The sequence below is a fragment of the Phaenicophaeus curvirostris genome, chromosome Z, assembly GCF_032191515.1.
Source record: "Phaenicophaeus curvirostris isolate KB17595 chromosome Z, BPBGC_Pcur_1.0, whole genome shotgun sequence".
Lineage (NCBI taxonomy): Eukaryota > Metazoa > Chordata > Aves > Cuculiformes > Cuculidae > Phaenicophaeus > Phaenicophaeus curvirostris.
In genome coordinates this window covers 5,871,010-5,885,459 of record NC_091431.1, presented here as the reverse complement: position 1 = coordinate 5,885,459, position 14,450 = coordinate 5,871,010, and the positions used below count along the sequence as shown (strand labels likewise).

The 14,450-nt window shown below is 39.1% G+C and overlaps 1 protein-coding gene across 1 annotated transcript in view; it reads right to left on the bottom strand.

The window, feature by feature from the left end:
• Window positions 1-532: 532 nt before the first annotated feature.
• Window positions 533-14,450, bottom strand: part of PTBP3 (polypyrimidine tract binding protein 3) — a 48,812-nt gene continuing 34,894 nt past the window's right edge. The window contains exons 9-15 of the mRNA XM_069879906.1: window positions 13,392-13,469; window positions 12,609-12,748; window positions 6,079-6,112; window positions 5,219-5,311; window positions 4,440-4,656; window positions 3,371-3,448; window positions 533-2,693 (exon numbers count right to left, since the gene is read on the bottom strand). Of these exons, the coding sequence (XP_069736007.1) occupies window positions 2,561-2,693; window positions 3,371-3,448; window positions 4,440-4,656; window positions 5,219-5,311; window positions 6,079-6,112; window positions 12,609-12,748; window positions 13,392-13,469 (773 nt within the window). The 3' untranslated portion in view covers window positions 533-2,560. The remainder of the gene's footprint in view (window positions 2,694-3,370; window positions 3,449-4,439; window positions 4,657-5,218; window positions 5,312-6,078; window positions 6,113-12,608; window positions 12,749-13,391; window positions 13,470-14,450) is intronic.

Sequence of the window (14,450 nt, the reverse complement as noted above, 5' to 3'; positions counted from 1 at the left end):
CGTTTGTATACACATGTAACAGATTACACAGGCAGTATACAAATACTGTTTGTGATATTATATGTGCCAACTTTACCTCTCAAATTTAAGATTTCTTTTTTCTTGCTTTTGAGTTACATTCACATCTAATACGTTTCTGCTCCTCTGTAGCTGTAATGCTTAAAAAAGTGACAAAGCACATTTTACGGATAATGGCCCAATATTATCAAACCAGTTTATGTGCAGTAAATGAGGAGCATTCCCAGTCCAGCAAGATTCTCTTTAACTAATGACTACTAATAAGCTAATGTAGACATGAATTAGAATTAAGTATCGCAGAGAAAAGTTGCCTTTACAAATTAACAAACCTGCTTACAACTGCACTTTCTGAAAATCATAAATGTGTAACTTCTTAATGGGGTGTTCTGGCAGCACACAATTACTTATTTTAAGGAATATTAAAAAAAAAAAAAAAAGAAACAACGTGGTTTCAGTCTCCACCAACCTAACTATTTCAGTAAGGGAGAAATAGAAAGGCCATCTTAAATCCCAATGATAACACTGTCTATTACTCCTAAGCCAATTTAACCTTCCAGTAAATGATACATTCTGTATATTTATTGATGTTGTACAGCAATTGTTGTAGCTACATATGTACTCAGTCAGCATTGCATCTGCTGTCAAATAGCACACTATTGCTGCAGTATAGAGATCTGGCACCATCTTTACTATGACTGGCTGCTGGATCTCTAATTACTTTACATACATTAAAATAATGCAATAACCTTGCTGATTTTGCAATAATAATTCAGATAGAAAGTTTGAAAAAGCTTACTCCAGAATATTCATATCATGGTAGAAACACACCCTTTATTTTAGAAAGATAGAAAAAGGTCATGCAATTCATAGAAATTACTGAGAAAACAAAATGAATGAGTAGCAAAACATTACAGCAGAAGAAAATTCTTCAGTAGTTAGAAGGAAATAAATGCTATGTTTGAGAGGAATACTTCCTTAAAAGGTGGTTAAGTACATACTAGGAAAAAAAGTCTTTTAAAGTGAAATTTAACCTTTTAAAATACAATCAGAAGTCATTAAAGTTCATACATACTTGCAACACAAAGATAACAGCAATTCAGTTCATTCTCCAAAGAGAAATGGTCATTCAGTATCAAACACTTATTCATACTTACAAAGCAAAGAATGCTAAATCTTTCTTAACTGAAGATTAATACTGAGAGAAAAAAAATAAAAGAGAACATTCTGATACTCTCAATGGTCTCAAAAAGTTAGACGAAGTCCAGAAACTGGAGTGAAATTGCTATTTGGTCTTTCGATATAGATTTTTTTTAGTGCATTCTACTGAGTGCGAAATTTTTTTCAGCCAAGTACGGTTTTCAGACCACTGCAAACAGGTAAATTCAAAGGATCCCCATATGATTGTGCAATGAATTAAACCTCGTTCCCACCTCTATCCAATCTCTGTACCTAAGCACAAGAGACAAGAATTCAGAAAATTACTTAAAAAAAATTTTTGAAGTATCAAGGAAAACACTTCCAAAAAGACCACAAAGAGAATTTTCACAAAGCCAACAATATGTTTTTCAAGATACTTCAGATATAACTCTAAGCTATAATATCATAAGCACACAGTAAGGCACATAATAAGAAATTAAGTAAATACACAGTAATTTAAGTATTAGACATCACAGTGGTACAAAAAACTCTTGAGGTTTAATGTTTCTTCCCCCAAAAATGACCTTAATAAAAATAACTTCTTAAAAATTTGTCAAAGTATCATAGACCTGAATTATTTTCCGTAAGATTGTAAACATTTTATTCTTTAAAGAAATGTAAAAAAATCTGTGAAATCAGGACTATTTTCTTGTCTTATTTTCTCCAAAGTCCTATTACACAACATCATTTCATAGTAAAAATAAGACATCAAACTTCCATTCTATGGTTAAGTCAAGCACTCTCTGATACCACATTTTGAAGAAACTTGTCAAATATATTTTACTCCACAGCAAGAAGGCACTGCCTTTTCTCTAATAATTTAACCCATATGAACAGCACAGACTTCTTGTTTTTTAAAAATCTGTAAAATTCACCAAAGTATGAACATGCAACCTGGTAACACAAACGCTATTTAGAGGACACTTGCAGCCAATGCTTGCTTTTCTTCAAGAAACCCAAGCACTACTTCACATTCAAATTAGTGTTTTGTCTGTGTAGAGCAGATTTATCATTTTGTTAGAAATACTCTTTGTTTGGTACATTGGAAAAGCACTCTAAAATGTTTTGTAAGGCTGCTTTCAAACAAAAAATAAAAGCATGTTCTCAAAATATAATTTTAAGTAGGAAATTTGATGATAAATATTGTTGCTAAAGCTATTCCACAGAAGTATCTTTCTATGGGTGAATATTAAACTTGGATCACAAACTGGCATCTAAAATCAGAAACAATCACCGGTTAACTTTGAACGAGCTTTTTTCTATTAAGAGACAGAGCTGAGCGCAGCTATTTCAGTCTCTATTTGAAGACTTTATTGTGATGCAGTCTTGAAAGCTCACACACATGTCAGATTGTAGATTTTGAGAAGGAAATTCGGAGGTGATGGTTTTCTCCAAGGTCATAATTGTGAAGCTCAATGAGAGCATGAACTGCTTCTTCCACAGAGCCAAGCTGGATAAGAGCCATTTTGCAGTCTCTCCTGAAGTACAATTAAAACCATTATTAATCCTAACGAAATTTTAATTGCACGAGCCAATACAGATATGTTATGCAAGTATTTTTTTCAGCCACATCACACAAACAGTGGAAGAATTTGGACTAGTTATGCACCTGTTAAAATAAAGAGATAACAAAACTATAGAAATTTTGCAGATCAATGACCTACAGGCATGCCATTATTCCATTAAACTGCACTTCAGAAAACAGAGTAAATATTAAGGCTTGAAGGCCTCTAAGAAACACTCGTATTGCGCATATATAGGGGATTATTCCAGCAGGTAAAATAACGCTAAAATAATGGTAAAGTAATGCCGCCAAGTAACCTTAATGAATGTTAGAGCAGATTCATAGTCATCTTTTACATGACATTTAACAAATACATAGCTTGTATTGCTTTTTAAAGAGGCAAGTATTTACTTTCCTTAAACTTATTTTCCTTTGAACACGTGGTATTTGTCAAAAGGTTGAATATTTTTCATTTAATTAGGTTAACACAGTATCTGATTTAAAATTAGAATTATCATAAAAAAATGTCATAGCTGTACAGCTTTTGCCCAGATATATGCACATAACTATGAAAACATGTAATTTCTCAAAATAGCAATTAGCCATCTTCCAGGATGAAAGCTTGCTCAACATTTTTATTAAAGAACTTACTGGAAAAATCTGAAGGCTTCCACAGTAGATCCAGTACTTGTAAAAAGGTTTTTCAGATTATCAACAGTAGCAGAAGGCCTATTTAAAACAAACAAAGACCAAAACAAACCCCACTCAACTTGTAAAAGAGCATAGAGTTCTCTAATAATATCAAAATCTCAGTTCTGGCCTCTAAACTAAATTTGAACCGCAAAATCTACCTCCATCAGCTCAAGCTGTACCAACACTTTAGCCCAAATATCTTGGCTTTGGCAGTAAGATACCACAGTGTGCTACAAAAGTATTTCAGATATGTTCTACTGCTTTTTATCTTTCCCCATTCCTTCCTTTAAATTCAAATCGCATAAAAATCACTAAAGAGGTTAACCAGTGCTGTCATCTTTCATCTTGTATTTATTGCTACTGCACTTCAAATATTTTCAAAGTTTTCTACTTTACTCAAAAAGCCATTTTCCTAGAATCTCTTTTTTTCCCTTTCCCCTCCCCCCACAGCTGCCAAATAAAAGAAGCCTGTAAAAACTTCTGTTTGATTGTCACTCCACACATTGTCAACAACATTCAAGATAGGAATAACAATTGCTTCAGTTACAAAGAACATGCTGCTAAATAATTTTTTTAAAACAACTTCTTGTGATTGAAGAGGTCTGAATTCTGTACAAGTGATTCTTTATAAAGTGTCTGAATGATTAAAAACTGATCTCTACATTAAATAGTGATGCCAATGATGAATTTTATATACTCCAGTATGTTATCTCAAAAAAGTGTCTTCAAATTTTGCAAAAATAAATTACATAGGACTTAATACATGAAAAAACAAAGCATATTCTCAAGAAAAAGTAAACTGTATTAAAACTCATAAAGGGTATTCAACCAGTTATCCTCTTTGCTAACAATGAAAAAATGACAGGACAAAGATTCACTTATAGTTAATTACACAGCGGAATAACCCAAATTCTTGGGAAATTCTAGAAGGCCAGGGAAATTTAAAGCTGATGTCAGACTTCGTAATTCAAGAAAACAACCTAAAACCCATCATCTTTTTAAGAAGATCAGAAATGTAGATACTCACGGGATATTGGACAGATGAAGGGTGGCAGATGGAGGAAAGATATTTTGGAAGTTCTTTGAGCCAGGCTTCTTATAGCGATGTAAAGGGCTATTGCTATAGTCCTTTGTCAGACCTTGGTCCTCGTGTCCCTCACGAGGAAGTTGAACTGTTTGATGTTTTGAAAAAGTAGCACGGAGGACCCTTCCATAAAGCCTCTGTCCATTCAAGTAATTGATAGCTAACCAGTGGAAATACAATTTTAACAAGAAAGAAAGGAAGAGAAGAAAAAAGTATTCTTCACGTGCTGTCTTCTATTTAGTGTCAAATTTCACATTCTAAATTTAAACCGCAACTTCCACATTTACCAGGTGAGCTATGTCACAACATTATATTTGAAACAAGTATAAAGATGTAATATCACCTCCAATCTAAAGACAACAAAAATGCAAAATGGCATTTCAATAAAGAGCAGTTGGTTATACTTAAATAACTAGATTGTAGGAACTACAGGAAAATTGTATGCTGTATTAATTAAGACAATACAGGAATGTTTTAATTCTAACATTTGCTAGACTGAGATTCACAGGATTTTTTTTTTCAATTATCATAGTCAAATATTCATTTACATAAAAGCAAACAGATTGTTATCAACATATACAAGGAAAAGTTTGTATGTAGTAAGGCATCACAATGATGGATTTAATTTATTTATGTTTGTCACTGACAGATGGCAAGTTCCTCATCTGTATCACACTCACACTAGTTTGAAGTATTTAAGTTTGTGCCTTAAAAAACAGTACCTATTTGAGCCTGGACTGCATCTGCCATCTGAACCAAAGCTTTTTCTTTTTTCTTAAACATGATCTTCACACGATGCACATCACCATACACACCTGCAGAAATCCAGAAAGGAAATTTGACCAGAGCATTACTACAAACAGCACCAGGGCAAGTCTATTTCTTCTCATTAACGTTAGTGTTACAAAGAATACTGACCTTATTAAACAGTTCTGTTAGAATACTAATATGAAGGAGAGTTTTAAGGTTTGTGTATTGTTTTCTGAGGCTCAGAATGAAGGGAAGAAAACTGGATTTTAGTCCCAAGACTTCACCTTCCCTGAAGGTGTTTAAGGGATGGGTGGACGAGGTGCTAAGGGGCATGGTTTAGCGTTTGATAGGAATGGTTGGACTCGATGATCCAGTGGGTCTCTTCCAACCTGGTTATTCTATGATTCTATGACTGTATGTTCAGCTTTTAAATGGTGTGACTATGTTAAAGTCCTCTTAACAGAGGTATATTAAAATATTATCATGCCAACAAACATTGTCCTCTGCAACTAATGTACGTGGTGACAATTCTGTACTTAATTTCCTCTGATGCAATCTTTGTTTTTTCATCGTAATTTCCTTGCCCAATCTTTGTAGTACACAAATCTGACAACACACTGGAACTCTTCTGACACTGTAACCAGTTTGCTTGTTTGGTACCTATGTCCTACGAGCACTAACTCAAATTACTGTAATTTTAAAACCAGTGCATTCTCTTGTGTGATTTCTGGACAAGGACAGAATAATAGAGCTTGCATTAACCAGCGTGTGTCAGATAAATAAAAAGAATGCTAGCCCTGTAGTTTCTCAAGGTATATTTGACATAACTTACCAAATAAAATGAAAAGTCCATATGGTGTGATGGCCTGTTTAAATAAGAAAATTAATATATTATTCTTAAAGCCATGCACATAAAACCAATTCCATAAGTGCATAGTAAGCAAAAAGAATGTAAGAGATACTGCATACTAATACATAAACCTGTCTCTCCAAAAGCCACTCCCCATGATACCTATACTATGTTTTTATTAATATATATTTGCTACACATATATAACATACCTATATACATATATAAATACATAAATAAAATAAAATAAATAAATACATATATAAAATAAGCTAATTGCTTATTTGAACTTATTCTTTCCCATCTAGTAGTTTATTCCCTGCAAAATGAAAAATATTTGCTAAGCAAGAAATAGCAAACAGCATTTAATAACTCCTTTGTATTTTCTAAACAGCTGACAACACCTACAAAACTAAACCCAGTTGCTTCAAAACATGTTTGTCTTTAGTTTTGTTCCCATGTCTGTACATGACCATGGCATCATCAGTAGTTTCTGACAAGGAAAAATTACTATTAATGTAAAAATTTAAGTGCTTCTGGACTTTATCTATCTGGTGCAAATATTATCATTCAGCATAGAGTTTATTTAAAGAAACTTCTTAACCAAATGAGACTGCTCCATGTGGGAGGGGATGAAGCAGCAGTACGCAGTCCAAGGTGGATTAGAAGAGATTTCAGGGCCTTGGGACAGCTAGTGAGGGAATCAGGGGCCCAAGTGATTTTTTTCTTCCCTCCTTCCAGTTATGGGTGGTGACACAGTAAGGCTCAGATAGAACCATGTATTAGTAGACTAGACCTGTGGCTGGTGTCACCAAAACAAATTTGGGGTTTTCAATAATGGGATGGCCTACACGGCACCAGGACTACAGGTATTGGATGGGAGTCACCTTTCCTGGAGGAGGAGAAGGATCTTTGCCCAGGAGCTTGCAGGGCTTGTAGGCTGGGCTTTAAACTAGATGTGAAGGGGCTAGGGGTATAATATCAGGGTAGCCTGTGACAAGCGGTGGGAGGACAGGTGTCAGGGAGGATACTTCTCCAAAACACCTTATAGATAATAAATGGTCCATTAGGAAGGTGATGTGACTGGCAGCCCAACTCAAGTGTGGGTAACAAGCAGGAGGAGCTGGGAGCTACCATGCTACTGAAAAACTATCATCTAGTTGCCACCACAGAAACTTGGTGGGACTCCATGACTGTAGTGTGGCTGTCAACAGCTACAGGCTGTTCAGAAAGGACAGACCAGGAAGGAGGGGTGGAGGTTTTGCCACCTATCTCAGGAAAGAGATAGAATGTGAAGAGCTGTCATTAAAGAGTAGCCATGAACAGGTTGAAAGTTTGCGGGTCAGAACTGAAGACACAGGAACCAATGGGAACCTTGTGGTTGGTGTATACTACAGACCAGCCGATCAAGGAGAACCAACCAATAAAGTCTTCTTCCTCCAGCAACAGGAAGGGAACTACTGACCCGTCAGATGGCAAGGACGGGATGTCATCCAGAGGGATCTGGAAAGGCTGGGGAAGTGGGCCTATGTAAACTTCATGAGGTTCAACAAGACCAAGTGCAAGGCTCTACACCTCGGTGGGGGCAATCCCTGATTTCAGTACAGGATGGGGGATGATGTGATTGAGAGCTGCCCTGCAGAGAAGGACTGGGGGATACTGGTTGATGAGAAGCTTGACGTGAGTCGGCAATGTGTACTCGCAGCCCAGAAGGCCAACCATATCCTAGGCTGCATCAAAAGAAGTATGGCCAGCAGATTGAGGGAGGTGATTCTGCCCCTCTATTCCTCTCTTGTGAGACCTCATCTGGAGTAGTGTGTCCACTTCTGGAATCCTCAACATAAGAAGAAGATGGAGCTGTTGGAATGGGTCCACAGAAGGGCTACAAAGATGATCAGAGGGCTAACGCACCTTCCCTATGAGGACAGGCTGAGAGAGCTGGGCTTGTTTGGCCTGGAGAAGAGAGGGCTCTGAGAAGATCTTATAGCTATCTTCCAGTATCTGAAGGGGCTACAAGAAGGCTAGGGAGGAACTGTTCAGAAAGGCTTGTAGTGATAGGACAAGGCGGGATGGGTATGAACTGGAGAGGGGCAGATTTAGGATAGACATTAGGAAGAATTTCTTCACCATGAGGGTGGTGAGGCACTGGAACAGGTTGCCCAGGGAAGCTGTGGCTGCCCCATCCCTGGAGGTGTTTAAGGCCAGGTTGGATGGGGCCTTGGGCAGCCTGATCTAGCAGGACGTCCCTGCCCATCGCAGGGGCGTTGGAACCAGATGATCTTTAAGGTCCCTTCCAACCAAAACTATGCTATGATTCTGTGATTTCTACTAAAAAAATGTTTTTATGAGACAAAACCAGCTAATTTCAAAGATGTGAGGGATGTTCAAATGCACAATGAAACCCTGCAAACAGGGGAGGAACAGAATATTGAAGTTCAGGCAACCAGATTTTCTACACACAGAAAAAGAAGTAGCAGGGCTCAGATAACCACTACTGAAGAGCAAGTGTTAGACAGATGTCAAGGAAACATATTCATAACAATTTATACTTCCTACAAACTTATGTTTTTGTACATTCTTACCTTTCACCTTTTAAGAAGTTGAGCATTATGTAATGCATCTATGGTGTGTCATGCATTTCAGCACAAAATTCTAGATGACAATTTCTTAAGTTGCCCGCATTTTTAAGACTCTGAGAAATATCTTGTGCAGAAAGCACATCCGCAGCAATAACCAGAAATAATCTGCTAATATATATTGACAAATCAGAGAAAATTTGGCATATCTTACAGTCCTAATCTGCAGCTGTTTCTTTTGATGTTTCCTGTGGAATTTAGTTATTAGTGCAAAAATAACAACACAGCAATTACTTAAAGACCAAAGGAAATAGTCAACTGTTTTTCACATCTCATTAATATGAAGATAAACTCCTAATTTTATGGCTAAGTGAATCTAGTAAGTGTGTAAAACAAAAATAATTTTACATTGCTGTAGTGAAACTTCTTATTGACAGTCAAGAAGAATAATGTTTTAAATTATGGCCCTGGCAAAGGTTGATATTTTAATTTTCTTTTTAAGAGATGTAAATTGCTTTTAATTAAGCACTGATCAATGTGTATTTGAGTAACAGGGTTAAGCCTATAGAACGGTTTGTCATTTCCAATATGAAAATAACTATCCAAGTTCTTCTTATCAATTTTACTGCCAACATATGAAAAAAAATTGTGCAGTACTATGAAAACTAAATAAGTGTATTTATTAACTTTCACAAATGGATATACAGCAATGTTAACAGCAAAGTGCACCTGTGGTTCTTACGCTACAAAACAGGAAGAGTTGCAAAACAAAAAAAAAACCAATCGATGTTTTGTAAGGCACTTGATTTGGTATGCTTTTATCTCCTTTTCTATTCCCTCCTGTCTCTCTAACTCTTCATGTTTTCACAGAATCACAGAATAACCAGGTTGGAAGAGACCCACCGGATCATCAAGTCCAACCATTCTCATCAAACACTAAACCATATCCCTCAGCACCTCATCCACCCGTGCCTTAAACACCTCCAGGGAAGGTGAACCAACCACCTCCCTGGGCAGCCTGTTCCAGTGCCCAATGACCCTTTCTGTAAAGAATTTTTTCCTAACGTCTAGCCTAAACCTCCCCTGGTGGAGCTTGAGGCCATTCCCTCTTGTCCTGTCTCCTGTCACTTGGAAGAAGAGGCCAGCACCCTCCTCTCTACAACCTCCTTTCAGGTAGTTGTAGAGAGCAATAAGGTCTCCTCTCAGCCTCCTCTTCTCCAGGCTAAACAACCTCACCTCTCTCAGCCGCTCCTCATAAGGCCTGTTCTCCAGCCCCTTCACCAGCTTTGTTGCTCTTCTCTGGACTCTCTCTAGAGCCTCAACATCCTTCTTATGGTGAGGGGCCCAGAACTGAACACAGTATTCGAGGAGCGGTATCACCAGTGCCGAGTACAGAGGGAGAATAACCTCCCTGGACCTGCTGCTCACGCCGTTTCTGATACAACCCAAGATGCCATTGGCCTTCTTGGCCACCTGGGCACACTGCTGGCTCATATTCAGTCAGCTGTCAACCAACACCCCCAGGTCCCTCTCCTCCAGGCAGCTTTCCAGCCAGACTTCTCCTAGTCTGTAGCACTGCATAGGGTTGTTGTGCCCCAAGTGCAGGACCCGGCATTTGGCCTTGTTAAACCTCATGCCATTGGACTCTGCCCAGCGGTCCAGCCTGTTCAGATCCCTTTGCAGAGCCTCCCTACCCTCCAGCAGATCAACACTTCCACCCAGCTTAGTGTCGTCTGCAAACTTGCTAAGGGTGCACTCGATGCCTCCATCCAGGTCATTGATGAAGACATTGAACAGGGCTGGACCCAGCACCGAGCCCTGGGGAACCCCACTTGTCACTGGCCTCCAGCTGGATTTCACACCACTTACCACCACTCTCTGGGCCTGGCCATCCAACCAGTTTTCCACCCAGGAGAGTGTGCGCCTGTCCAGGCCAGAGGCTGACAGTTTCTCAAGCAGAACGCTGTGAGAAACTGTGTCAAAGGCTTTGCTGAAGTCCAGGAAGATACATCCACAGCCTTTCCCTCATCCAGCAGCCGAGTCACTTTGTCATAGAAGGCGACCAGGTTAGTCTGGCAAGACCTGCCTTTTGTGAACCCATGTTGACTGGGCCTGATCACCCAGTTCTCTTCCATGTGCTTCATGATAGCACTCAAGATCATCTGTTCCATGACTTTCCCTGGCACGGAGGTCAGACTGACAGGCCTGTAGTTTCCTGGGTCCTCCCTGCGGCCCTTTTTGTAGATGGGCACGACATCAGCCAGCCTCCAGTCCAGTGGGACTTCCCCAGTCTTCCAGGACTGTTGGAAGATGATGGAAAGGGGTTTGGCCAGCACATCCGCCAGCTCCTTCAGTACCCTTGGGTGAATCCCGTCCGGCCCCATAGACTTGTGACTGTCCAGTCGGGCTAGCAAGGCTCTGACAACCTCCTCTTAGATCACGGGAGCCTCATTATGCTCCTCTAGCTCCTGGGTTAGTACACAGACGGAACGACCCTCCTTACAACTAAAGACTGAGGCAAAGAAGGCATTAAGTACCTCAGCCTTTTCCTCATCCCCTGTTACTGTTGTTCCTTCTGTGTCCAATAGGGACTGTATGGTCTCCCTAGTCTGCCTTTTATTATTTATATATTTGTAGAAAGATTTTTTGTTATCTTTCACTGACGTGGCCAATCCAATTTCTAGCTGAGCCTTAGCCCTTCTGATTTTTTCCCTACACAATCTCACTTCCCTCCTGTAGTCCACCCAAGAGGCCTGTCCCTTCTTCCAGAGCCCATAAACATTTCTCTTCTTCTTGATATCCCTCAAGATCTCTCTATTCAACCAAGCTGGCTTTCTCCCCTGCCGGCTTTTTTTCCGGACCATGGGGATGGCTTTCTCCTGAGCTGCTAGGACCACCCTTTTGAAGAGCTCCCAGCCCTCATGGGCTCCCTTGCCCTTGAGTACTGTCTCCCATGAGACTTCACCAACCAGCCTTCTGAAGAGATCAAAGTCTGCCCTCTGGAAATTTAATGCTACCGTCTTGCTAACCACCCTCTTCACTTCACCTAGAACAGAAAATTTTATCATCTCATGGTCGCTTAGTCCTAGGCGCCCACCTACCGCCACATCCCCCACAAGGCCTTCTCTGTTCACCAACAGCAGGTCCAGGAGGGCACCCTCCCTTGTTGGTTCATTCACCAGCTGTGCGAGGAAGTTGTCTCCCACGCACTCCAGGAACCTCCTAGACTGCTTCATTTCTGCTGTGTTGTACACCCAGCAGATATCAGGCAGATTGAAGTCTCCCACAAGAACGAGAGGCATCGATCTAGAGATTGACCGCAGGTGTTTATAGAAGAGCTCATCAGCTGCTTCTCCTTGGCTGGGTGGTCTGTAACAGACTCCCATCACAAAATCTACCTTCTGGTGGGCTCCTCTGATTTTGACCCACAGGCACTCAACCTCCTGATGGCCACAATCCATCTCAATGGAGTCCAAGTCCTCCCTTACAAAGAGGGCTACCCCGCCTCCTCTCCTACCCTTCCTGTCCCGCCTGAAACAAACAATAAAGTTTTCAGCTTCTCTAATGATAAAGTGGCACCCAGAGGAGTCATATTAACAGAGACAGCCAGTAAGTTTAATCACACTAAACATCTAACATACCTACAGTAAGTTTCAAACATTTCTCACATCTTAACATAAACTTTTCTCTAATTACTAGCTCCACTGCTAACATAGGTTTTCTCAAGTTAATTGTGTTAGGCAGCTTTTCACTGCTGACTGAAGTTTTTAAGTGTCATTAGTATGGCAAACTATCTCAAACAAGAATAAAACTATCCTGTTTTTTATATTGTTAGCATAGAGATTTCCTCCCCTATCCCTTCAGTTAACGTCAATTCTCAAGAAGGATTCTGGCAGTCAGTATGAATTGATGATTGTGTCAGGCTCCTCCAACTCACTTCAGGGTTGAGGTTGCTGACTAGTAAAACAGAATTTACTGGAGCACCAGTAGCACCAGGAATAATCATCTGTCCAGGCACTGCAGGTGATGTGACTGCAAGAGAACCAAGTGCTCCAGGAATAGCTGGAACCGAAAGACCTGGAATGGTATTAAGAGAAAAGACATTTTAGAAGACAAAAGCAGGTGACATTTGGCAAAAACCCATCAATATTCAAGTAAAAAATGCTTTGAAAGCATTTAATACTTTCTTGTGTCTGGCCAATAAAGCAGGAAGCACCTCCCCTCCAAAGATGAAGAAATATTCAGCTACACTAACAGACAGACCCAAACAAAAGAAGCCATAAATTGCAGCCCAAGAAAGAAGAAAAATAATTTAGCAAAAAAGTGTATCTTGTGCTAGAAAGGAAAAGATTGCTGAGCCTAGAACAGTATTTATTTCTTGTTTTACAGTCAGAAAAGGGGAGACCTTCTGCTTTAGCATTGAATGTCACTGAAGTATTATGCTTCTTAGAAAAACAGATGCTTGGAGTTTCTTCTCTTGAAGGTCATCTTTATCCTAGCATTTAATTTCACTGCTTATTAAATTATAAACTATATCAGGATTTTTTTTTATTACAGAAAGTAATAAATAAATAATATGAGAAAGAGAATCAGAAATACTGAAAGTAGCATTGTGTTCTGACTACTGCACCTGGGAACAACTAGCTCTGAACACAGGTGTATTCAGAGAGACCACTAGCTCCAAATGCAAACACCATATTTTCAGAAAACAGAAACTTACCAGCACCTTGAGCAAAACCCAAGGGTGGGGCAAAACCAGCAGCCCCTGCATATGCTGGAAAAAGGAAATTTTGGGTGCCTAGAGAAAGCAGACACAACTAATTAAAATGGATTTTCAAGTTTTTAGAAAACAGAAAAGACTTCAGCAACTAAAATCAGCTTCCAGTGTTGCTATTCTAACCTTAGTCAATGATTACATCTTTTATAAAGTGTTAGGGTTAAAAACTCTCACTATGAGATCCAAGATTCTATGTTTTACAAAGACAATTTGCAGCCACTTTTGAAGGCAAATATTCTGATTGGCCTGAAGGCCCCTCTTTAAAATGGTGTTATGGCAAAATGTAATTTCGACAAATTTGAATAAGAAAGCATAGCATAGATTAATGCCTCTTTAAAGTTAAGATACCTGTAGTACAATGTTCAACAGTTTTTATTCACACAATGGAAATGTGTTCTAGAAATTTTCTGGAAGTAAATAACACTAAAATACATTTTGAAATGAAGAGATACAACTGTTTTCCAGATATTTCTAAAACCAACATGGGCTAGATAATACAAACAACTACAATTAATCACAAATTATAAATTTTACTAGCTATTGAGATGCATTAAGTATCGGAATTGGTTGGACTCGATGATCCGGTGGGTCTCTTCCAACCTGGTTATTCTGTGATTCTGTGAATTTTCCCTTTTAGAGAGATGTACTTTCCCAGCTTGTATTACTTCAGAAATAAACACTGTTTTTCATGGTTCTCCTGGCAATCTTAAGCAGATCTGGAATATCAATTTAAGTATAGTCTCAGCTTTAAGACAGCTCAGGGATTTTCACAGTAGTATATGGAATTAAGTGTTATCCAGGGCAGCATATAAAATTGTGTTCTGAGAGGCAGATACAAATCAGAATTGTTTCATATGTTAGTATACTATATTTTTTTAAATGAGACAAGTATAATCAGCAAACACAACCTGTAACCCTTGCAATACGTCTGGTTTGCTAGTCAGATCTCCACCAATGACTACAATAGCTACATTCACTAACAAATGGTTATTGACAGGGATA